Source organism: Neofelis nebulosa, chromosome 5 (assembly GCF_028018385.1).
Source record: "Neofelis nebulosa isolate mNeoNeb1 chromosome 5, mNeoNeb1.pri, whole genome shotgun sequence".
NCBI classification, from domain to species: domain Eukaryota; kingdom Metazoa; phylum Chordata; class Mammalia; order Carnivora; family Felidae; genus Neofelis; species Neofelis nebulosa.
This window is the reverse complement of record NC_080786.1, coordinates 153,934,569-153,960,068: the sequence shown is the minus strand read 5'-3', so window position 1 is coordinate 153,960,068 and position 25,500 is coordinate 153,934,569. Positions and strand designations below refer to the sequence as shown.

The 25,500-nt window shown below is 47.3% G+C and overlaps 1 protein-coding gene across 2 annotated transcripts in view; it reads left to right on the top strand.

The window, feature by feature from the left end:
• The window catches only part of DSCAM (DS cell adhesion molecule), a 701,711-nt gene that overhangs the window by 648,992 nt on the left and 27,219 nt on the right, over positions 1-25,500 (top strand). Inside the window, exons 17-19 of one of the 2 annotated variants that reach the window (XM_058732055.1) lie at positions 10,430-10,670; positions 12,203-12,349; positions 18,491-18,646. In XM_058732055.1, coding sequence (XP_058588038.1) covers positions 10,430-10,670; positions 12,203-12,349; positions 18,491-18,646 — 544 coding nt within the window. Of the gene's footprint in view, positions 1-10,429; positions 10,671-12,202; positions 12,350-18,490; positions 18,647-25,500 lie in introns of those variants that run through there. The other variant, XM_058732057.1, reaches the window with a different exon arrangement.

The following is a 25,500-nucleotide window of genomic DNA, read 5'->3' as shown; positions in this document are numbered from 1 at the left end:
CCAAAAAACAACAGCAACAACAAATAAATAAAAATTTTATTTTAAATAATCTAATAATGAATGACTAGGTAGTAACTTTAAGAAAAATAGTCATAAGATTGCCTCGTATTTAGTTTTACTGGTTCTCATAAAATACTAACTCTGCTTTTAACAGAGAACAAATCAGATCAAGCTGCAGTGAGTATGGTTCTAACCATCATAAAACCAATTGGCACCCATCAAGTGAGTGAATGAAGATACACCATTTTATTTGCCTGATTTTCCTAGAGACCAGTCATTAAGCCATCTTGCTGATGACATTTCTCATCTTATCAGAGAAATCAAATAAGGTAGTTAAGTTAATAAATGGGGCACCTATGTTAGAATGAAAAAATCAAACAAATAAAGGAACACATGTCCGACCAAGAATTGCACAGACATCAGATGACACCTGTAATGTCCTGGACATGTCTCTTAAGGCAAAGGAAGAAATATGACGCTGCTTTTATCATTTAAAACCAGGCTGGACAAAGTTCTTTGTGGTCTGTTTCAGGAAGAACTCTGGCCAGGACAGCATGAGCCAATTGCTGTAGGAGACTGTCCTCTACCCAGTTTCCACATTCTATGTTCAGGATAACATGAAAGCAAACAGAAAAACACAACGTATGCTTTCAGATTCATTTCACCACTACAAATGCATTTAACTAAATGCAGTAAGATGTAACCAATCAACTCTATCTCGTATAATTTTTTTTTTAAAGCCAGCTCCTCTTTGTAGAAATATCTTTGAAAACTAGTTTTACGTTCTTTCAATTCTTGTGATGGATTCCTCCCGTTAGCACATGCTTTTGAAAAGTTTAAGTTGAGATGTAAAATAAAAATGCTATGCGCTTTGAGTAATCACAGAAATATGGGCAATGAAACAATTCTACCTTTTAAAGATATATTACCATTTTTTGTGTTTTTTCTGGAAGTTAACCATCTACAGTTGAAAATAAGCCCTGTTTTTATATAAATAACAGAAGAATTCAGGAGGCATATTATTGACTTCTGGAAGTCAGAATCCCCAAGGAAGGAAAGTATGAGGTATAGAGTGTGCAGGGTCACTCCAGGGTCAACACAGGACCTGTGGCTCTCTTTGCATTTGGGCATGTGTCGGCCTCATCCCCCATCTGAGAACCAGACTGGTCCCTTGGGGGGGTCCCATGTCCAGGATAGCATGTTCCTGACAGGGGAGACTATCCTATTGAACACTCTCTCAACACTTCTCTTCCATTACCCATTCGTGAGTGTTCATGCCCATAGGTCCTTCAGTTGAGGCCAATGCCTTTCATTACCAAAGCACGAATAAGAAGCCAAGTTTAATAGCTCTGTGGAAGCAATGGGCCATATGCTTCAATCATGACACAAAGAGTAGACGGTGGATACTAAACCCATGATCGAAAGTCCACTGTTGATGCAGGCACTGCTGCTCTTCTCATAGGACCCGTTAGAACTTTGCCATCCCCGCAAGGAGGAGGACTGACTCCATCAAACACTCAGCCCCAACTCTGGCCCCTCTCAGACCCTCCTGTCACAGAGGTGCGTCTCCTCACACCATTGCTCACCTCCCATCCCCGCTCCGCCTCCAACCCCAGCGCAACCCATGAATTCTACCCTGCACGTTGATTCAGTCCACAACATTGTGTCCCACAGGGGTCTGTATGCCGTTTCTGTCAAGGGTCAAAGAGTAAATACTTCCAGCCTTGTGAGTCCTGTAGCCTCTGTCTTAACCATTTAGCTCTGCCACTGGAGGGCAAAAGCAGACAGCCAAATGAGTGCATCCAAGCTCCAGTAAAACTTTACTTAGGCATACTGACCTTTGAAGCTCACGTAATTTTCACATGCCACAAAATATTCTCCCTCCTTTGAATTTTGCAGCCATGTAGAAATGTAAAAAGTGTATACGTTCTTAGCTAAGGGCCATATAGAAGAAATGCCCAAAGAGACTTGGCCTCTGGACCATAGTTTGTCAACCGTGCTTTACTGAAGAAGGCAACGCCTGGGAAGCAGCCGTATGCAATTGGAACACACCACAAATAAGCTTCCTGTCCCTTGGCTCTTTGAACCAAGATTTAAAGCACTGAAGGACTTCCTTCTGAAGTTTGGATCTTCTTTGGTTCTTCTGGATAGAAAATACATAGCAAAAGTTACAAAAACTGTGACAGAAGCAACTCTTCGTATGGTTGAGGCAGACCGTTTCTCTACAAAGACACTAATACCTTTGAAAACACTGCCTTTTGGGGGCGCCTGGGTGGCGCAGTCGGCTAAGCGTCCGACTTCAGCTAGGTCACGATCTCGCGGTCCGTGAGTTCGAGCCCCGCGTCAGGCTCTGGGCTGACGGCTCGGAGCCTGGAGCCTGTTTCCGATTCTGTGTCTCCCTCTCTCTCTGCCCCTCCCCCGTTCATGCTCTGTCTCTCTCTGTCCCAAAAATAAATTAAAAACGTTGAAAAAAAAATTAAAAAAAAAAAAAAAAGAAAACACTGCCTTTTGCACTTGCTTAGCAGATCTGGACCAACTGTGCCCCCAGATCTCCTTGGCCACCCTACCATCCCCAGGGGCTCCCATTACCTACAGGGGAGGTAGCCCAGGTTGTCACCCTCTAGTCCGCATAGGAGGAGCCAAGCCCTTTGAGATGACTCAGGTGTTGCTAAATAGTTGGGGTCCCAGCCCTGTGTTCACAAACTGGTACACGCTCTCTTTCGACATCCTAACCAAAACTCCTTTCCCTCTACATCCCCATTGCCTGCACAATGTCTAAACACTCAGGTGGGACCTGTCTCCCCAAACATCACAGTCTCCAGGTTCATTCTTTCTTGGCTGGGCCCTGGCTACAACCCTTGTTGGCCCACGGAGATGTCTCCTGCACCCCTCTCCACTCTGTCCCTGCTCTTTCCCTCGTATGAACCTGGGCACCTTCATTCTCCATGCCATTTCTCTCCAACAGACTCCACTCGCAGACTCTGGGACACTGCGAGTCATCACCCCTCTGGCCAACTCTGTTTCTCAGAAACATCTATACATCTAGAGGCCCTGACATTAAATGTGGGATATTCTGGAGACCAGCTCTCAGAGCCAGTACATATAAAATCAAGTAAGGTCTGCGTATGTGCTGTGAATTCCTTTGTTAGGTCTTTGGTAGAAACCGCTGGATAAGCCTCTCTGGCTGGTGAGAAATGCTGTGTGTGGTTATCAGACAGGGTAGGATGGAAGGGACAGTGACATTCAGAAAAGGGAGGGGACCCAGCAAGAGGAGCGATAAACAAATGTTTATTGGCTGGATGAATGAATGACTGAGTGAATGAATGAATGAAATGAGAGCCACCCACATTTTAGAAAGTAAATAAATGAAGTCCTGTTATGCAATAGTTAACCTCAATTTGATCCCATAAAATTGCAAGAGCCTGTTTCTAAAATTCTACATGTGTTTTCCAAGCCTGCGCATACGCTTGGCCCCTGCCTCTTCCCCAGCTGCCAAATCTGACTGGAATAGTAACTACCAGCTACAAGTCAGAGTTCCTGGCCTCTCAATACTGTGTGTATTTCAGAGTTCTGTCATTCGCCGTCAATTTCTCAGCCCTGAACTGAATAGCTTCTGTGTTCCAAAGCACATCTCATGGGCAGATCACATGTCCACTTTGTATTTCACAACATGTGACCCTTCATTCTGCCCTGACCACTGGATGACAGTAACTTTTGGGGAGGGTGCCACGTGGCCATGGGTACCCCTCATAGGAGACACACAGCATGGACACTGTAGTTCGTGCAGACAGAGACAAGGTGCAGACCTCTTCTCTTGGACATCGCTTCGTCAAAACCCACCGTCCATTCACTCAGAGTGGCTGCTCAGCCAGGGGTCTGTGCAGCAAGGCGTGGTCCCCCTCCAACTGAGGCCGCATGTGAAGCAGAGCCCCTTCCCCGCTGTGCCACTCACAGGACCATGAAGGTCTGACAGTCATTATTTGCTTGTGTTCCCTTTGGTTCCACAGAGAGACCAGGAAAATGGGTTATTAGTGACCTGAAATTTAAGGAATCAGTGGTTGTTTAACTACATTGTCCATCCCAAGCAGGGCCAATATTCAACTCTGTAAAGACTCCCCAAGACAACAACGGTGGTTCTCAGGCTTGAGCATACATCAGGATGCCCTGGAGGACTTGTGAAAACACAGATCACCACCCCTACCCCTCAGCAGGTTTCTGATTCAGAGGGGATTCCCTAGCTTTCTCCCCACTCCAGACATCCCCACCCCCACAGTCATCACAGATCCCTCCTGAAGGGTCCCTCGGAGGTATTCCTTCCAGGGTCATCTCTTGTGATCTCGCCTGGGTGCAGCAGGGAAGGTCGACTGCATTCCAGCAACGGCTGGTCTTCCTCTAGGCTCAAGTGAAGTGTTCCTTCTCGGGAACCTTTTTGCCCACAATGGGAAAAGGCACCTCTCTCTTTTCCCTTCCATGCTACCCAGTGCCAACCTTGGGCACCACAAGCATAGTGCTCTGCGTTAATCACGGATTCACTTGCAGGTGTCCACTTGTATGGGAGAGGCACCAGCCCCTACTGCGCTATTTAACGCATCCGTTCACTGCACAAGCTTACTGAGTAGCTGCTATTTATGTTGGGGAGCAGGGAAGGGGGCTGGAGGGATAACATGAACGAACATGAGAAAAGACAGACCGCCGCCCCTGTAATAAAGGGAATGAGGACAGGTTTCATTTTAAGTGAATTTGGAGCAATCTAAAAGGAAAATTTGCGATTCATTTTTCACCTGAGTTACTCAACATGCCTGAGCAACGTGGTGTTCCTGGAATGCAGAAGTCTGCGGTAGAGGTTTTTAGCTCTCATGGTTGGCCGGCAGGTGAATCCTGGCAACGAGCAGAGTCCATTCACCTGTGGTGGGAAGGGGGAGGGGAGCGTGCCAGAAACAGGCCCCGGCTAGTGGTTTTCTAAAGAAGAGATGCCTGTTCTCATCACTCACGTCCTTGATGGTGCTGTGAGCATTTGCACATCCCTGTTTTTACCAACTTTTTAAAGACCTCTACATCTGCCACTGCGGCTCCCAGGCTGATTTGGATGAATGCGTAAAATACTGGCACTTGCAAAACCACACAGATCCATTGACAAGGTGCTACTGTTGTCATGGAGATCAAAAAAGACAGTTTCTTAAAGGAAGTGGGGGTTGGCAGGGGAGGATCGGAGGCTGGAGAAAGGGCGCCTAGAAGGATGAAAGAAGGCTGTTTAGGGAGACTAAAGGAGGAAGAAAATGCCAGGGCCAGAAAGGGGACAGAGTACCCCAGATGGCAGATAAATGAGGCACATGGAAAGAAACCGGGCTCATTACTGGATCCAAAGGCAAATGAAAGGAAGAGTAGTATTCAACGTGGAAAAATAATTAACCCCTACATGAGAAACGCAATAGTGAATAGAGAAGGGCTTCTCGTGGAACTGTAGCACACCCTGAGGGGTTTGAGAGAAGGTAGGAACAGAACCTCCCGTAAATCAGAGCCATCTGTAAATAACAACATCTTCCAGTGCGGAAAGGGACCCAGAATGTTGAATTCTACAATATAGAGTGAAGGGGGCCCTCCTCCACTTTAGACTTCCTTCCTTTGTTCTTTTTTTCTTCATTTTTCCATTCACTTACTCTCCAGAATCTTCCTTTAGTATGTATTAAGAGGACTAGTTGGCAGGTGAGGTTTGCTCTAAATCTGTGGGTCTGCCTTAAGTGATCCTTATTGTATATTTTTTAATGTTCTTATTTATTTATTTGTTTGTTTTTGAGAGAAAGAGAAAGAGAAAAAAAAAACCACAAAAACACAAGTGGGGGAAGAGCAGAGAGAGAAAGGGAGCTCCAGGCTCTGAGTGCAGAGAGCCCAACGCGGGGCTCAAACCCATGGACCGTGAGATCATGACCTGAGCTGAAATCAGCTGCTTAACCAACCGAGCCACCCAGGCGCCTCAAGTGATCCTTATTATGAAAACATGTAGCCCATCAGCTGGCTAATGAAGTGAGCAAACTTTCTGGAATACCTGTTTTAAGAAGGAAAATAAAAAGATCACTTTGTCCAAATAAGTTGGTTCTTTGAATGCTATTTGCTGCTTTAACGGGGCCTGGAAAATGAAGCCGGACTCTTCCAAATCCTGCCTGGATCTCTCATCCTGATGCGTGAGCTGCCACACTAAGTGACCACGTGGAAGCCAGCTCTCAGCTTGAATCTAAGTTGCACGGTGCTCCTGAGACCTCCTTCCGTACTGGCTCATCCAGGCCTCTGATCAGGCCTGTATCGTGATTCCTGATTCCGGGCATCTCGTCCATCTTTAAGCCTTTCCCATTAGCCCTGGACCCAGTCAGATTATAAACCTGCAACTGAGGTCATTCCTACCTGTCACTTTTGTTGAGCCTCATCTGTGCTCAAAACCCTTCTCTTCTGCGTCTACCATAACATTTTCTGAGAATGTCCCCTGTGCTGAAGTCCCGTTTTAGACGAGTGAGTGGGTGAGATTTCAGGCATGCTTGTGGGAATCCTTGTGCGCTTGGAGCTGGCATTCAAGTTCTTGGAAACCAACATTCGATACAGACCGGTGGCCGCAGGAGGGGATGGAAGTGATCGGTTCTTGCTGAGCCGATGGCTGAAGGAGAGAGAACCAGAGGCTGAAGGAGAGAGAACGTGGATGGAGGCAGTCGAAGGAAACCGATGAGCTGGCGGTGGAGAATGAGTTGGGTTTTGACAGAGAAGGGAGAGGAGTAATCTCTGATGCGGGGGAGCAGCGGGGAGAGGCTCATGAGATGGGAAAATGCAAGAGAGTTAGAACTTCCATGCTTGTTCAGCAGCCCGAGAGAACCCTAGGTCATCAGGGAACGTCCAGGAACAGCCTTGTTAAATCTCAACTACAGGTACAGCTGAGATTTGGAGAGAAGGGGCATGATCGAAGTGGTTTCTTAGGAAATTTGCCTTCTTCAGTAACCTGCAACCCGGATTCAAGATCTCTACCTGATTTCCTCTTTTTTCCTTTCTTCCACCGTTAACTCCATTCATTTAGTTTCATTAAACAAATGAAAACATTTTTTTTCGATCACAATTTGATGCTATTTAACATCAAACTGGTTGATGGTTCTGAAACCATCTTCCACATTAGGATTTCTTCTTTACATACATCTACCTTTATCCCAGGTCAACACATGCTCCAAGGCTCAGATGTTTAAAGCATCACTGCAAACAAACTTGAAAGTAAAGGGTATTATGTACTAACTTGCCTTAGGATGATGTGAAGCTCATCGCCAGACAAATGGATTCAGGGGCCACCACTGTTCCACACCCCCTGTCCCCACTGGCCTGTTGCCCATTCAAACCAGAGAGAATCTCCAGGGTCACTTTCAAAACACTTTGGAATGCGCACCACAGTCCCTAACATTTCCTATACTGAATGTACAAAAATCCTGTTTCTATGGATTTGTAAAAAGGTAAGAGTTTTTCAGTGTTTCCAAGGATTTCTTTCATGTAAACACATCCCTAAGTTGAAATCTGACTGCTCAGCATACAAAATAATGATAAAACATAAACTCTGCCTGATACGGTTAGAATTTTGCCTTGTTTTTGCGCATGCAAGCAATGCTTTCTCTTCATGTGATTTGTTCAATGTTTCTTTGATTTAAAAATGTCTAGCATAATTACGCTAGTTAGAATGTATTCTTACCCATGGGAGGGAAAAAAGGAAGATTTCTCCACCCTACCCATGCAACCAGATCACAGGCATGATTAATCTCCCAAACCCAAGGAGCTAAAAGTCAGCAAGTAGGTTCCTCTACTTCTGGAAGGTTTAGCTAAATTGGTTGCTGTGCTATGTAAACGTATTCTGATGGAAATTGCCTTTATTCCCTTCTCTCGCTTCTTGATCCGATGCGTAACCACCGTATTGGGATCCTGACCTAGTGTCTGAGGGGGTCTTAAACCTACACAGTGAGTCACTTGAAAAATTAGAATATTTAATGAGTCTAAACCTAATCTTAAAAAATATATATCATTTATATTTGGGTCACTGTATTTAACATTAAAATTTTTTTAATGTTTATTTATTTTTGAGAGAGACAGAGCATGAGCAGGGAAGGAGCAGAGAGAGAAAGGGAGACACAGAACCAGAAGCAGGCTCCAGACTCCGAGCTCTCTGCACAGAGCCCAACGCGGGGCTCTAACTCACGAGCCGTGAGATCATGACCTGAGCCGAAGTCAGACATTTAACCAACTGAACCACCCAGACGCCCCATGCTGTATTTAACATTTAAAAACTACATGAAATAAAAGAAATACCTGTTTTAAATTTGACTTAGAGATGACTCTTGCAGGGAAATTAATTTCATTAATTAATTAAATGATATAAATGCCACTCAGGGGTTGTGGTAAAACAATTTCCATGTCATCAAATTCTCAAAATCTAAACTCTTTCGATCCGGTTTCATACAAAGTGAAAAGTCATAGCTCATCACTGGAAAAACAAGATTGCATAGAGCTGTGCTTATAAAAAAGATCTCGCGTCAGGATCCAACGGTGCCGACTTGACTATGAACGCACTGGTTTACATGCCTGTTTCATCGGATCTCTATCGGATCTACGTATTTGCCTGAAATCAGACTGCTTGTTGAGGAAGACAGCTACAATCCAAGAAAACCAAGTATGAGGAAACTTGCTTTAAAAGATGTGATTTTACTGCTCCTCTATAGCTCAGACTAACACTCCAGAGTAACCGGCGGTATAATCCCACTGGGAGGGTGCCTATTAGGCAATTCATCAATATTTGCCGAAATTCATTAATGCTGCCCAGAACCTCCTTCTGCCTTCTCCCTGTGTGGATGCCGCTGCCTCGCGCTTTGCCCTTGATGAAGGACTAGCTCACCAGCCAGCCCCACCCCATCTGCTCCCTAGCCACCATTCCTGGCTGCCCTGTGCTGGACACCCTTGCTCTCCTGCGGCCACCCTGCCTCTCCCAGCCGCTTTCTGCAGGCACCGCGCACTATGTCCTCACCTCCCAGGCCCGAGCCCTGGCCACCCTTCCAAGTCCACGGGGAACGGCCCCTTCCAACTGCTCCGAGTTCGCCGCTTCCTGGACGCCTGCTGGCCTTCGCGTCCAGGGCCGGACACTCGACACTTGAGAGTCTCTCTGGTTTCCTAAGTGTTTACTCCCTCTCTCCAATTGGATTGTCAGCACTTGGGGGACAGAGAAAGTCCTCATGCTCCTGAGGGCTCTAAGCCCACGGTTTGTAGTGAAATACAGACACACAGATACTCACACGCACATCAGACAAAACACAAATATGCACACATACACACTTGTACACACTTGTATGCAAACACACATGTACTCACACACAGACATAGCACAAATATACATGCTTACACATACACACATGTACTCACACAAGGCACACGCAGACATAATACAAATACTCATATATGTACACTTTGCACACAAGTAAGTATCTCTTGACTGCCTGAAAGTCTGCAAAACCTCCCTGCAAAATCACCGTTGTGTTGCTCTTATAATTGTAAAGAGTTTGGCTTCTTTTAAAAATCCAAGATGTTGGCTAACATGTTCTGTCTTCGACTCAGCAGACCCTCTGTCATTAGCAGAGACTAGCCAACTATAGCCTCACCCCTGCCCAGGTTACATCCCCATGAAATGATTCCAAAACGATTTGTGCCTTAAGGAAAGAAGTCTGCCTTCTTGTCATTGGTGGGCCCCCTTCGCATGCAGCTCTCAATTGGAAACACCTTTATTCTGGAACATTCCATTAAAGTGGAAGCTCCACGAGGCCAGGGACCTTGTTTTAAAAACTCATTTCTGGGGGCACCTAGGGGGCTCAGTCGGTTATGGGTTCGACTCTGGCTCAGGTCACGATCTCACGGTTTGTGAGTTGGAGCCCACGTCGGGCTCTGTGCTGACAGCTCAGAGCCTGGAGCCTGCTTCGGATTATGTGTCTCCCTCTCTCTCCGCCCCTCCCCTGCTCACACTCTGTCTCTCTCTCTCTCTTTCTCTCTCTCTCAAAAATAAATAAACATTTAAAAAAATTTTTAATAAAATAAAACAAAAAATCATTTCTGCTCCCTGTCAGAGCAGCTCTTACTCAGTAGATTTTGCTAGGTGAAGGTGTGAAGATTGGTGTCCCCGTGTGACGGCTGGTGGACCTGAGGCACCACATGGGTACGTGGTGTTTCCGACCCCCGAGGAGGAGTACGCGGCCAAGGGCAGCTGTGCATGAGCTCACTGCAAACATCCCTGTCTCGACTCCTGTTAGGACACCTCCTACCTTCATCACCATGGCCGTCTGACCGGATTCCGCTTCCCTAAGAGGCTGGTGGGTGCGGGCTTCCCTCCTGTCCTTCTCAAGTTTTCCTTAGTGTGTTCTTTTCTTCTCCTCTTCAGGCTCCCAAGAAACATTTGCAAAATGGGATTATCCGTGGCTACCAGATAGGATACCGCGAGTACAGCACCGGGGGCAACTTCCAATTCAACATTATCAGTATCGACACCACTGGGGACAGTGAGATTTACACCCTGGACAACCTCAATAAGTTCACCCAGTACGGCCTGGTAGTGCAGGCCTGCAACCGGGCCGGGACGGGACCTTCTTCTCAGGAAATCATCACCACCACCCTCGAGGATGGTAGGTTCTGGAAGCGGCCGCTCGGGCCTTTCCTTCCTCAACCGTCGGCTCTGGCCTGGTGGCCGCTCTGGCCCCCGACAGCCTGGCTCCTGCTGGCTCTGCCGTGACAAAGGTGCCAGGCCCGGGCCGGGGACTGGGGGTTCCAGGGAAACTTGCCTTAATTCACTCACCGGCTGCAGGGACTGGGTCTCACCCTTGACTGCAGAGCCCAAATCTGTTCCTCTCCAGCATCCCAATCATTCCAAGCAGGAGAATTGGGCTTTTCCCGAGTGCATCCAAGGCTCTCCCTAGGACCGACTAGGATGTAGAAATCTGATTTTCTAAGAATTTCTTCCAAGTCAATGTTAAAGGGGATTTTTCTTTATTTCTTTCATTTCTTATTTTTCTTCTTATTATTATTATTTTATTTTTCTTCTTATTATTATTTTATTATTATTATTATTACTATTATTATTATTATTTTGGATGCTTTCTATTTTCAACCACTCTGCACCAGAGAAAGGAATGAGCAGGGTCCTGGAGCAAATCTCACGGTGACCGAGCACCCCCTAGTGACCATGAGGAGTTACTTCACCCTTCTCCCATGCCTTCCAGTCGTGCTTGAAAAGCCATAGAGAATGAATGGTGTCCAGAGGCCCAAGGTTAGGGGCAGAGATAAGGCATGGGGTTCATTGTCACACTAAGTGTAGATTTTTAAGGCAGCAACTTCGCACGCTGGGGACTTGCATCCATAACTTCCGACCATTTTTACAGGGAGAGAAGTCTTACAAAACCAGGAACCCTAAAACTGGGATTTTTCTTTCCGACTCCATGGTCTTTGCAATCATGGTTACGTATGCCTTTTGGTTTTCACTTCAATGCTCATGGTGCACCGATGTGTGTGTTTCTGTTGATACTTTGTCCCTTCTCCCAGCCAGGCCATTTAAGCTTTGCATAAACTCAATGTGAAGAAAACAAGACCTCAGACATCCTTCCGGCCTCTGTCTTAATCCATTCTCCCTCTTTCCTCTGACAAAATATTATACTTTTGAAAGGGGAGGCTGGCCTGGGAGGAGGGGGGACAGTGAATAAGCTATATGACTACATGTCTGCTCTGTAGCACTTTCCAATAGCTTCCAATTTACATGCCAGATGCAGCTAAATACAGAGGGTCACTTACAAGAGTGATGGGGAAATAAATCGGACAAGCTATGGTGTTTTACTCATGCAGTAATATCAGAAGCGTTCCCCATTTCCCAGTCCCAGTCCAGCCTCCTTCAAAGTGAAGCAATTAGAAAGGGAGACTATGAAAGTATGTTAGGACATAGACTCATATTATTTTACGTAAACTCATATTATTTTACATTTTACAGAGTTATAATATTTGCATAGGGTAGTGGTACTCGGGTTTTTTTTTCCCTTAATTTTGTGGATTGAGTGCGATTTTTTTCTTTCCTTGCACGTTGCAGTGTTAAACTAATGTTGCTTATTCGGTATTGCTTTGCCAGTTAAACCTCCCACGATTGTTACAGATTCTAATTGTTTAATTTCAGTGCCCAGTTACCCCCCTGAAAATGTCCAAGCCATAGCAACATCACCAGAAAGCATATCAATATCCTGGTCCACACTTTCCAAGGAAGCCTTGAATGGAATTCTCCAGGGGTTCAGAGTCATTTACTGGGCCAACCTGATGGACGGAGGTAAGAGGGCTAAAAGAGCTGTTGAGTTTGCCCCCAAAGGATGTGTGCTGGGATTAGCAGGCCCTCCTCCTAATGTGGGATACAGGCTACGGAGGGCACATCTTTATCAGTGGACACAGTCTGCTTTCCCCCTGTCGTCCTGTTCTTGCCTCTCCTCTTAGGCTCTCACAGGTGTGCACAGCTGTTTAAAACATCATGTATCCTCCAAAAGTGATGTGAGGTAACGGAGTGGGTGGCATTTGGGACCTCTAGGCACGGATGCATTTTCCTAGATGAGTATCTATGCCAAGCCCCTGCCTCCACATGCAGTACCAAGATGTTGATTTGTATCTAGAAAGTTCTACGTGACGTGTATCCTAAAAGGCTGACCTCTTCCAAATTCCCAATAGAACTCAGCAGGGAAACTTCTAAAGTGCCTGTAGCTGACCCAGGAGAGGGCTCAGGAGGAATGCCGGAATATTCCTCACGAGGAGCCATTTAATCCCAAACCTCCTTCTGTCTTTTTCCCCTTCTCCTTCCCCACCTCCCGTTTGTCTTCTGTCGTTCTTCTTGTTTCTCTGTGTTTGTTTTTATTTTTCTTCCAAGTTACAGGACAAAATCCTTCTGTTGGTTTGGGCAAGCCTCTGAATGAGAGCCTGCTCAGATAGAGGCGAGGTTGGGCCCAGAACTTTCTTGGGGAGAGTACCTCTCCGTGTGCCTGCTTTCAGAGGGTGGGTGTCGCTGAACCAGACTGAGCGCCTCTCCGTGAGCGGGATAGACACACACCCGTACCACAGCCCTCACCGGGAGGCTACTAAGGCCTGCATCCCAAGACCGTGTGGCCCACGCTCCCACCCTCCCCTTCAGTCCAGTCCCAGCCTCCTCCTGCACCTCCCGTCCCAGGGCAGGGGGGTGCCTCTCCCCTTGTGTGGGGCTTCTTTGAACCCCTCTGACTGCATGTGGCCTCCTGGTGCGTGCTTGCCTCTGAGTTTGGGCAAACACAGCCAGAGCCCCCAGATATATCTCGAGTCTGCTCTGCCAAGCAGGTGGCTGTCCCCACCCAGGTAAACAGAGCACACGGGGCCTCGGAGGCCGCAGGGGGCTCTAATATTGATGCCACAGTACAGGAAGGAAGACACGTTAATAAATAAGCTAAGTAAATAGCAGTTTGGGGAGCCTTAGTTATTTATGTCTTCATCAGACCTGCTTCTCGGGGCTCAGTAAGGATTCACCTGCTCCATCCGAGGCAGGCACACTGAGTATCTACTCTGTGCTGGCCTCGTGCTAGACCAGTGAGCCCAGAAGAATCTAGTGAACATAGAACCAAGCCCGGTAATGCACAGCCATCCTCCACAGAGGGACAGAACTACGTAAATGATTCTTTGACAACTTCACCCTCTTGTCCCCCAAAAGAGCTCTTTTTTTTAAATTTTTTTTTTTTTAACGTTTATTTATTTTTGAGACAGAGAGAGACAGAGCATGAGCAGGGGAGGAGCAGAGAGAGAGGGAGACACAGAATCTGAAACAGGCTCCAGGCTCCGAGCTGTTAGCACAGAGCCCGACGCGGGGCTCGAACCCACGGACCGTGAGATCATGACCTGAGCCGAAGTCGGATGCTTAACCGACCAAGCCACCCAGGCGCCCCAAAAGAGCTCTTTTAAAATCCCACAGAGGTGAAGTGTAGAGCAAAAATATTTGTAAAAAGCATCTATTTTGTTGACAGTGTCATACTATGCCATCGTACATTCTTGTTCTGGTTTCTCGTCCCCCTCTTGAATGACGTCAAGTTAGAACACCTGAGCGGACTCCCTTAAAGGCAGCGTGACACCGAAATGATTTTGTTGTTCTTCCTGTTGGAAATGTTTTCCAGAACCCGGTGGTGACGACTCATCCGTATTTTCACACATCGCTCCCATTCGCTAATATTGCCTATGAACACCTTAGCCCTACGAAGGGTAATGTGGTGAAGACAGCTCTTTTGACTTGACGCTTCTAAGCGTTAAATACTTGAATATTCAAAAACATGAAAGGCTTTAAGTAAAGACTGCTTGGAAATGCATCCGGTTCCTAAAGATACGTTGGCTCACGGTATTCGGATCAAAGCGATGTGCTTAATGCCTAATGTGGGAGTTCTATACTTAATCTCCGAAAGATGAGAAAGAAACCCTTAGAGACATAAACCTGCTACGAACACTCACTCCTTACCTGCTGCTTATAAGAAGTGACATTTATGAATTAGCAGGTGATTCCACGGGATCACTGATACTTCTGCAAAAACTTCTCAGGCTGCGGCCCGAGGCTCCCACGGACGTGAGACATTGTGACTGTGTAAAGGACTGGACCCACTCACCCACACCCCCACAGCCACACTCGCACGCACCCCCCCACACTCACGCACACAGACTCACACGCAGCCTCACACATATAGCTACACACTCATAGGCACACACACTCGCACACTGGGAGACCCAGGTTGTCACTACCACTGTGATTAGCAATTGCCCCGAATGCTTTCAAATATGTACATCAGAAAAGCATTTGTTATTGTTAACGTGATCAGATAAAGCTGGTTAATATATCTGATAGGACAGGCGAGCCACACACCACGTTGGTGAAATTTCCGAGTGTCTTATCATCTGAAAGCTCAGTACTTTGCAAGACCTCACAAAGCCGTTCATCTGAGATTGCTAGAAAACTTGCGCATGCCGAAGTCCCGTTTCCGTCTGAATCCGAACCGCTTGTCGTTTCTTCCGTCTTTCCCCAAGACAGCACAGTGGATTCTGAAGCGAGGAGGCATTTAGGTGCCATCCGGCTGTTAGCGTCGATGGTCGGCCAGTTCACGGCACTTCAGAAACGTTATTCCCACCCCCGTTTTTTGTCTTAAAATCCTTTGAGAATGAGGGAGGGCATCGATACATAAAACAGTTTGTTTTCCAACAGAAAGTGAAAAAAATGTTAGGGTAGAAATGATACCTCTAAATTCATTTCATGTATTTATTTCATGTTATTTTAGTCATGATTTCACCTGAGCGTCATTCTTCAGTTCCTGTTTGTTTTTTAATAACCTTACTGAGGCTGTAAAAGGTAGATGATAGAAATCCTCCTTAAGCCATAAAAAAAAAGTACAAGGGCTCAAAAGAATGGCAAATGAAGCATGCCGTTTTGATGGGGCTTTTTGTCATAATTGTCCTCTTTAGTTTCTGCAGATCCACTAAAGATCAAGTGTCTGCCAGTCAGGACCATGCCCTTCCCCTTGGGGCATCGAGAGTGAGGTGCACGTGTGGCACATATTAGGAAGGTCTGGGGGGTGATCTTGAACTGGGGCTCTGACCGCAGTCACATTCCTGGTTCATGAATAAATCAGTTCCTCAAAGCAGTATGAACCCCAATACGAGTAAACATCCAAGTAAGTGTTCATTCTAATCTGTCTCATGCTTCTTGAGCAGATGGAGTTCTTCTGTTTTAACTATTGCTTGAAAAAGATGGGGGCGACCCCCTCCACCTTGTCCCTCTTAGCCGCCCTCTTCCCCATCACTGTCTCTCATCCAGGAGCCGCACTGATGAATCAGCACCTCTGTCTCTCGCAGCAAATGACTGCAGCCTGCTTTCTCTACCAGGGGGAGACTCCCGGGTCCTTCTTAAAGATAACGATTGCAAAAAAACAAAAGCAAAACCCCAGAGACCCCAGAGGTTAAATAATTTAGACAAGGTCTCATAACTGGCTGCTGGCATGCAGCCCTGTGAAACCCCATTTTCCTGGGGTGTGTGTGTGTGTGTGTGTGTGTGTGTGTGTGTGAGAGAGAGATCTTTGGCACAGCATAGAAATTCCTAAATCTGAAAAGATCTTGATGACATCTATACTTAAGGTTTTTCCCATTAGCATTTGAAGTGTTTATCCTCATCCCACTGACCCCTATTAGATATGTTTAGGAAAACGAACGTTGCAAGTGCATAGGACAGTATGAAGAGCCATGGTGGTCGCCAGGTAGAACCTTCCTTCGGGGGGAGACTTCCTCACCCTTCTGGCCTGACAGTTGTCCACTCTCTGAATGTGCGGCAACCCCACACACGAGCAAATATCTTTTTACCTTTGTAAGCCATCTCTTGAGGCTTCCAAATCGTGGCCCCAAGAAGTCTGCATACACTGCTGACCTCCCCAGAAGACACCCGGCCAAAGACCCCTCCTGGGGACCCCCCTCCTTGCCCACTTTCTCCCCCAGCAAAGCGTCCTGCCGCAGAGTTGGCCCACAGTCTGCTCAAGGCGGTGACGGGCCTCTGGCTCGTGTCTGCAGCTGGGTCTGTGACCCAACATCCCTCACATCCCCCACAGCCCTCCCCCCCATGCAAAGGCCCCAGCACGTGCGTGACAAGCCTTGGCCACCCCATGACTATTTTAGATTCAGCTTTTCTCCTATGTGCAGCTCAACCTTGATCCTTTGAGTGACAAACACCAAAGAGACAAGAAGACACTCTGTGGTCTTCATAATCACAGAATACGTGGCTGTTAATTACTAGGTGGCCTTCTGTGCGACGTGTGAGAAGGACAGGAGGGTGGGAAGAGAAAGCCACGCTGGTGGAGAGCTCAATAATCTGACCGACATGATGTTTTTCACTGAGTGACCACCGCAGAGCACGGAGACTGTGGTCTGTGGACCTGAGGCCGTGCACTGTGGCTCCACAGCCCATGCTCTCGGCCACTCTGCTAGGCTCCGTGACCTTAGGCAAGGTACCTCCCTGCTGTGGTTTCCTCGCCTGTAACATGCAGGCCAATAACAGGATTGGTGTGCTGGCTAAATGAGTTAGCATCTGAAGCCAGAACAGCGCTGGCCCGTAAGTGGGTCCTACTGCTTGTCGACTGTAAGCACAGGTGCACAGGTGGCCTTGGCTACGGCCAGCCACCCAACGAACAGTCCCTCCTGGACCTGTGCTCCGCCCGTCCTCTTAGTAACTGGGGGGCCCAGGCTCGCAGGCAGTGCCCATCCTCCACGGCTGGCTGTGCCCGGGGGTGAGTGGTCCTCAAGCCTCTCTCTCCTGCACCAGCTGCTCCGTAGGTGGCTCATTTCAGAACCTAGAACACCCGTGGAGTACTTAACACATCATTGTAAGTTTTCTCAAATTGCCCTGTCTGATACGCCTAAGAAGGGAGAGCAAAACGTTCCCTCTCTGAGTATTATTAGCTGATCCCACTCCAGAAAATGAAGCATTTTTAGCTGACGCCAAGTTTCTGACACATCAGCGTGTCACTTTGGCAAAGAAGCTGGAGGGGTGGGGGGCAGCGGCGGGGGTTCACTCCAGGGAAGAGGAGCCGTTTCCTGAGCCACCTCATCTCAGCTCAGACACCTGAGAAGTTAGGTACTTAAAAATACATGTACATTAAAGTACAATTTGTTTGTTAAACAAAAGACAAAACTCGACTTGCAGAAGTTTTTTTAGTGTATTTTTTAACTTTATTTATTTTTAGAGAGAGAGGAGAGAGAATTCTCAAGCAGGGCCTGCACTGTCAGCACGGAGCCTGATGTGGGGATTCGATCTCAGAAACCCTGAGATCAGGACCTGCGCCGAAACCAAGAGTCGGATGCTTAACAGATTGAGCACCCAGGCGCCCCTGACTTGCAGAAGTTTTTTGATGAGCAGTTAGAAATGCACCTGCAGGGGGCGCCTGGGTGGCTGGGTCCGTTTAGCATCCAACTCTTGGTTTCGGCTCAGATCATGATCTTGCGGTTTCATGGGTTCGAGACCCACATCAGGCTCTGCGCTGGCAGCACAAAGCCTGCTTGGGAATCTCTCTCTCTGTCCCTCTTTCTCTGCCCCTCCCCAACTCGTGCTGTGTCTGTCTCTCTCAAAATAAGTAAATAAACTTAGCAGAGTGAGCCCTGTACAGCCCCAAGCTCCCCGGGCTGAGTGTGCGGGGCACGCTTGATTGGCTGCTGGCCCCGGCCGTCGGGTTGGGTGGTAACACTTGGAGTGACCTGCTCCGTTTTCCAGACTGATGTTCTGCCGTGTTCCGTGGCAGTTGCACATGAACGAGTGATGGTGCCGTGTGCAGGCTGTGCACGGTCCCTCTGGGCCATCTCAGGGTGTGGCAGCTAGAGGGCGAGCCCCAGGGCTGGCCAGTGAGCACGCCCACAGCCAGTCACCGGATCCTGTTCTCTTGTCCTCCAGAGCTGGGCGAGATTAAAAACGTCACCACAACGCAGCCTTCCCTAGAGCTGGACGGGCTGGAGAAATATACCAACTACAGCATCCAGGTGCTGGCCTTCACCCGTGCGGGGGACGGCGTCAGAAGTGAGCAGATCTTCACTCGGACCAAAGAGGATGGTAAGAGACGGGGCAGGTGTGGATGGGACTCCAGGGGACACATAGGGCCCCACAGAGTGACAGCATCCCGGGCAGAAGCCAGTGTTGGGAGGGCTGGGTCCTGGAGACCAGTGTTCCTCTATCAGCCTGGCCTTGACTTTGCTCTGGACAGACCTTTTGCTGCCCTGCCAGAATATTCCAGCTCAATTCAGACCATTGACTCCCTGTGTCGCTTTTGTTCGTTGTATCCTTTGTTCCTCTCCCCTATAGTTTTTCTTCTCTTTAAAATTTTTTGGCCAAGTATTATTTAAACAAAAATGCTTTTATCCCAGAGCTGTAAAACAGGTCATACCTGTTTTGTGTCCCATCAGAATAATTTTAGTGATGCTTCAGCTATGAGGGTAGGCTCTGATTATTTCCATGCTTCCACTTGAAAATTATGTAATGGCCTAAGTCATATTATTCTGTGCCAGCTTTAGAATCACTTCAGAATAAATCCTTAATTTGAGATCTTCATATTAATCGTTTCTGACTTCTTAGAAGAACTGATAATGATTTAGTAAAATTTTAAATCATGGCTCACTTCAGTTCAGACCATTAATTCTTGCTGTTCCACACCATCTGGACTTGGTTCTGTGGCTCTTTCCCCAACCTACCAACACTCTCTGGCAAGTGGTTTTTTCCTAAGTTTTTTAAAAGTGTATTTATTTATTTTGAGAGAGAGAGAGCGCGTGTGGGAGGGTCAGAGAGAGAGGGAGAGAGAATCCCAAGCGGGGTCCGCACTGCCAGCGTAGAGCCCGATGCAGGGGCTCGAACTTGGCAAACCATGAGATCATGACCTGAGCCAAGATCAAAAAGCCAGAAGCTTAACCAACTGAGCCACCCAGGCGCCCCTTTGTATTATTTTAAAGGAAACCTGAGGGGCCATTTCTGAGCCTGTCTGAAGAACAGCTGAAGTTGTGATAAATGTTACAGCAACAGTGAGAAAAGCAAGTCTCCCCCTGGAGAAAGGAAAGAGCAAAACGGATGTCCAATGATACCCATGTGGGACTCTCCAGATGAGAGTGCAGAATTGTACCAGAGGTAGGGGCAGGATGAGGCACCGGTGCACTTGCATTCCGTGCAGGTTTGGGCTCGCCGAACTGTTTTGTCTTCTTGCCAGGACTCTGCTCCCAGGAAGCCGGGCAGGGTGCAGGGGGGAGGTGTTACCCACATAGAACGTGCAACATCAAACACACTGTGGTTCCATCCACATCCGTCCTGTGGAAGCCCCAGGCTCAGAGGCCTGGATGGACTCTTCCTTCAGCCTTTTCTGTCCCCTAACAGAGCTTCTCTGACACCCGCAGCATAGTACCTCTCACCTTACTCTCTGCCCTCCCCTCCGCAAACCCAGCCCTTCTTCCCCCCAACTGGTCCCATCCATCTATGCTCACACCTTATTTTCACTGTCTCTGTCGCCCTTCTTGCTTTATTGGGGGCACACACAAATTCATCCTCATTAGCTGTAGCTTTTCTAGAATACACAGGCAGTTCTTTCCAGGAATGTGCAGGTGTCAGCCAATTCTGCCCAAGGAAATGGATTATTTAGGGCAATCCGAGGTCAGAATGAAATGCCATTAGAAAGTCACACATTAATGGAGAGATCTACAAAGCTGTGTCCTAAGTGAAGGGGGGTCATAATTTAATTTTTAGAAATGCGGTAGACAAAGAGCTGTGTCTAGAAGCTGGCTGTGTCACTTGCTGCCCAAGGGACTTCGGGCACCTTACCTAACCTTCTCTGAACTGATGTACAAAATTGACATCATAATCAGACTGCACAGAGTTAAGATATAAAAAGTCAAGTGATGTCTGCAAACACCCAGCCTGACACATAGTGGGATGGTTCTGACACTAGATGTTTGATTATTTGATCTTCACTCCTTCGGAGTGGGGGCGGAACACTCTTTTGCCCTGCTAAGCAATAACACAAATGTCACTGGAATTATTATTTAAAGAGCAAATTGATTGGCAACACAAATTTTGACACCTGCATTTTTTAGACGAAGGTACAGAAATCCGTTAAGAAGAGAAGGCTCGCCACGGCTTTTTGACCGGTAATTTGGATCAATTTGTAATTAATTCTCCACTTTTAGAAATCATAGGGTTCTCTCTCAACACTTGACCCCGACACATAATGTCTAATTTGTCATTCAACCATTCTGTGCTTTTGTACCCAATGCTGATGGTATATGGAGGTGCCGTTGATTGTAGAGGGCCCTGCCCTCCCCCAGGAAGGAGGTGAAGGACCCACTGGTCCAGGTGTACCTCCAGACAGAGATGCAAGCCCCGAATGTCAGTATTTACTCGGGATGAATCGCCAGCATCTTCAAAACAAAGCCGAGCGGAGATTCGGTAGAAATCGAGAAAAACTGGTATAATAAGCTTATCTCCCGGATTCACATGAAACATTCACTAATTTAAAATGGTGAAGAACTGAGCTAGTCACCATGGTTAACTCAAGACCTAACATAAATAGGCACTCGAGCAATTGATAGAACTGAATGCAAGTTGGTGTCTAATTGAAAGAAGCAACAAGGCTAATTACCATAGAAGGAATGCTTAATCAGATTGAGAATACACAACCTGTTTAAACTTGTGCTACAAAATCTTACAGTTTTGAAGTTCGGATTAACCTGCCAGGTTCAATTAAATTATGTAAGATTGTGGATAAGATTCCAGTAAAATAATAATTGCCAACATTCATTAAGTTCTTCCTCAGTAAGGCACTAATCTAGGCACAGAGTAAAGTTTCAGTGTTTGTTGATAGTCTCACAAGGAAAGAAATATTTATGCATTGAAAGCAAGCATTAAATTTGGTTCTCTCTGCCCAATTTCTTTCCTTTTTTTTAAGAGCTGTAGTATTTTTTGAGAGAGAGAGAGTGTGTGTGTATGTGTGTGTGTGTGTGCACAAGCAGAGGAGGGACAGAGGAGGAAGGAGAGAGAATCCCAAGCAGATTCCACGCTTAGCACAGAGCCCTACACAGGGCTCCATCCCATGACCACAAGAGCATGACCTGCACCAAAGTCGAGTCAGATACTCAACCAACTGAGCTACCCAGGCACCCTGGCTCAATACATTTCTTTTTTTTTCTTTTAATTTTTTTTTATTTATTATTTTTGAGAGAGAGAAAGCACGTGAGCAGGGAAGGGGCGGGGTGGGTGGGGTGGGGTACAAAGGATCCGAAGTGGGCTCTGTGCTGATAGCAGAGAGCCCGGTGCAGGGCTCGAACTCACAAACTGTAAGACCATGACCTGGCCAAAGCCAGACGCTTAACTGACTGAGCCACCCAGGTGCACCCCCCACCCATACATTTCTTAAATGAGGTCCCTAAACCCCCCGTGTCAGGAGGCCTAGAGTTTAAGTTGTGTCATTTGGTCACTGATCATCTTTTTTTTTTTAATGTTTATTTATTTTTGAGAAAGAGAGAGACACTGAGTGTGAACAGGGGAGGGGCAGAGAGAGAGGGAGACACAGAATCTGAAGCAGGCTCCAGGCTCTGAGCTGTCAGCACAGAGCCCAACGCGGGGCTCGAACTCACGGACTGCGAGATCATGACCTGAGCTGAAGTCGGATGCTTAACCGACTAAGCCACCCAGGTGCCCCTGGGTCACCGATCATCTTGAGGAGGAAAAATGTATCACTTGCTAATAAAACATACAAAATAGGATAAAATAATAGCTAAAAATAGATTAAATAAATAAATCGAATCAAAAATTAGAACATTCTTATTTATTTATTTTTTTAACATTTATTTATTATTGAGAGACAGAGAGAGACAGAGCATGAGCATGATGGGGGGGCAGGCAGAGAGAGGAGGAGACGCAGAATCTGAAACAGGCTCCAGGCTCTGAGCCGTCAGCACAGAGCCCGACGCGGGGCTCGAACCCACGGACCGCGAGATCGTGACCTGAGCCGAAGTCGGACGCCTAACCCACGGAGCCACCGAGGCGCCCCTAAAAAATCAGAACATTTTTTAAAAGTTTACTTCTGCCAGGGATAATTTGCAATTGAAATGTTTGCTCAGAGAACAAGTTTCCAGTTTCTTCAGTAGTTGCTCAGCCTGTGTAAGGACTCTTGGGCCAGTAGACACATTCTTAAATCTGTGGACGTATTCTTGGGCCCACAGACACCACCTCCCGGGGCCCGTGAAAATTGCTCAGGCTTCAGATTCTCTTTCCGGGACTGCTCAATCGATCAGAACTTGGACCTTCGTTATTCCGCAGGAACACAAAAGATGATTCGCTGATCTGGCTTTGTGTTTTTGAACACAGGACAACCAATTCTGAATTCTAAAGCGTTTGTGAAATCCTAATGCCATTTTATTTGCTGAGACTATAATCTGAGCAAAGCCGTGGGGAAAGAGAACACAAACAAAACACAATCTATTAATTTTCCCATTGTTATTTTTATTCTGCAGGCATCAGGTAGTTTCCACCCTGATCCTTTTCTGCAAAAGTAAACACTGTGTGTGTGTTTAAGTTCAAATATTGACTGAGTACATTACTCATGCACGTTACTCTGTAAATCATTTTCTGTGCGAAGGAGGCCGGCGGGAGGTGCGATATGTGATCTTTGCTCTCCCGCCTCTTGACTAGCAATCTCTTTGAGGGGGGCTATCTGAAAACAGAGCCAAGAGTGAGTGAAGAATAAACAGACATCAGGCTCTCTCTGAATCCTCAGCCCACCCCCCCCATCTTGAGCCCCACGTTCTCTTGGAGGCATAGATCATACATGCTCAGGTGATCATGTGACCACCCCTCAGCTCATCTTAAAAGCGATGGACTTTGAGGGCGTGTGTCTGGTCTGTTTGCTGATGCACCAGAGGCGCCGCGCCCCAGTAGACAGGTATTGAGCGCACGGCAGTGCTGGGCTCTGTGCAGTAGCAGGGACAGCAGCAGCACAACAGGCCAGGGCGTCCCAGAAGGCCTCCCACCGTGGGGATGTCAGAGCTCCCTCCAATGGCGTGGTTCTCACGCAGGTTCCTGTGACCTCCCTGGGCTCCTGGGTGGGCCCCTGAGGTGCCCAGTGGGGGGCTCCACACTGCACGCTCTGCTTCAGGAAGAGCCACTCCTGTGCTGCGTATTGGTTCCCCCGCACGACGCCACCGTAGTTAAAAGATTTTGTCTACTGGGGCGCCTGGGTGGCGCAGTCGGTTAAGCGTCCGACTTCAGCCAGGTCACGATCTCGTGGTCCGTGAGTTCGAGCCCCGCGTCAGGCTCTGGGCTGATGGCTCGGAGCCTGGAGCCTGTTTCCGATTCTGTGTCTCCCTCTCTCTCTGCCCCTCCCCTGTTCATGCTCTGTCTCTCTCTGTCCCAAAAATAAATAAAAAACGTTGAAAAAAAAAATTAAAAAAAAAAAAAAAAGATTTTGTCTACTTTGAAGAATGTTTAGGAAATATCGCTCTTGTAGGAGCAAAGGCCAGAGATATTGGCGTCTTGTGGAAATGGGAATGGAAGAGTGACGTGTGCCTCGCACGCCCGTGATGACAGCCACAGTCGTGGGTGGTTCCATCCAGCGCCAGGCCGTCTGCACATGGCTCAGGGGGGCCTCTGTGGGGTTGGGCTCAGGTGGGTCTGGCTACCGTGGTGGATCACATACGCAGCAGGCTATCTCTCACACACACACACACACACACACACACACACACACACACCTGCCGAAACCTGATCAGCAAAACCAGAGAAGTGATCGTGACGTTAACTGAAGTATCTGTGTGTGTACCTATACTTCAAACCAAGGCAATCATCTTTCAAAGCCCTGACTTTGAGGCTTTACATTAAGATACATCATTAAAAGGCCCTAACTGAGTGGATTCATTTTCTGTGGTGTATAATGCATCACCTGAAACCTAGTACTTAAAATGGCACAAATTTGTTGTCTCACCATTTCCTTGGGTTAGGGGTCCGGGTACCGGTCAGCTGGGTCCCTGGCTCAGGGCCTCATAGGCTGAAATCGAGCTGTTGGCTGGGGCTGTGAACTCATCTGAGGTCAGGTCCCCCCTGCCCAAACTCACTGGTTGTTGTCAGCGTCTGGTTCCTTGTGGGCGTGGGGCTGGGACCATCTCCGCAGCTCCCAGAGGCCACCTACTGTTCCCTGCCTTATGGCCCCTCCACAGCAAGACAGTTTGCTTCCTCAAGACCAATGAGAGAGCATCTCTACTGCTTTAAGTCTCTCTGACTTCTTCCATCTCTGACATCTAGACCCTCTTGTAAGGGGCTTCTCTGATTAGGTCAGGCCCACCCAGAATGCTCTCCTCTTGGTTAACTTAAAGTCAGCTGGTTAGGACATTAATTATATATGCAAAATCCCTTCACCTTTGTTATGTGACATAACCTGGTCATGGGAGTAATCCAACCATCGTAGCAACAGGTACTACCCACATTCAAGGGAAAGAAACTATACAGATATTTATATCAAAGGATAAAAATCTTGGACACCATCTTAGAATTCTTCCTACCACCCAATCGCTAGTGGAATCACTTTTCTATTCACTTAGAATATCTGCATTGAGGATTAGTATGTTCCAGATACTGGCCCAGGCACTAGAGATACAGCAGAGAACAGGGTGGGCGCGGCAGGGCTTGCAGGCTGGTGGAAAAGACTTAAGTGGATTCTGACATGTTCCATGAAGGAGAAGGGTCTTAAGAGAAAACATGAGAGCCCTGGCTTTATCTAGGCTAGTGGTCAGAAAAGGTTTTCTCAAGGAAGTAATGTTTAGTAGAACCTGATAGAGAAGTAAGAGTTGCCAAGATAAGAAAAAAAAGAGAGAGTGGGAAAAGATTTCAGACAGAAGGAACCCAAGATCCTAGATCATCATGTGTCAACGTCCTGGGAT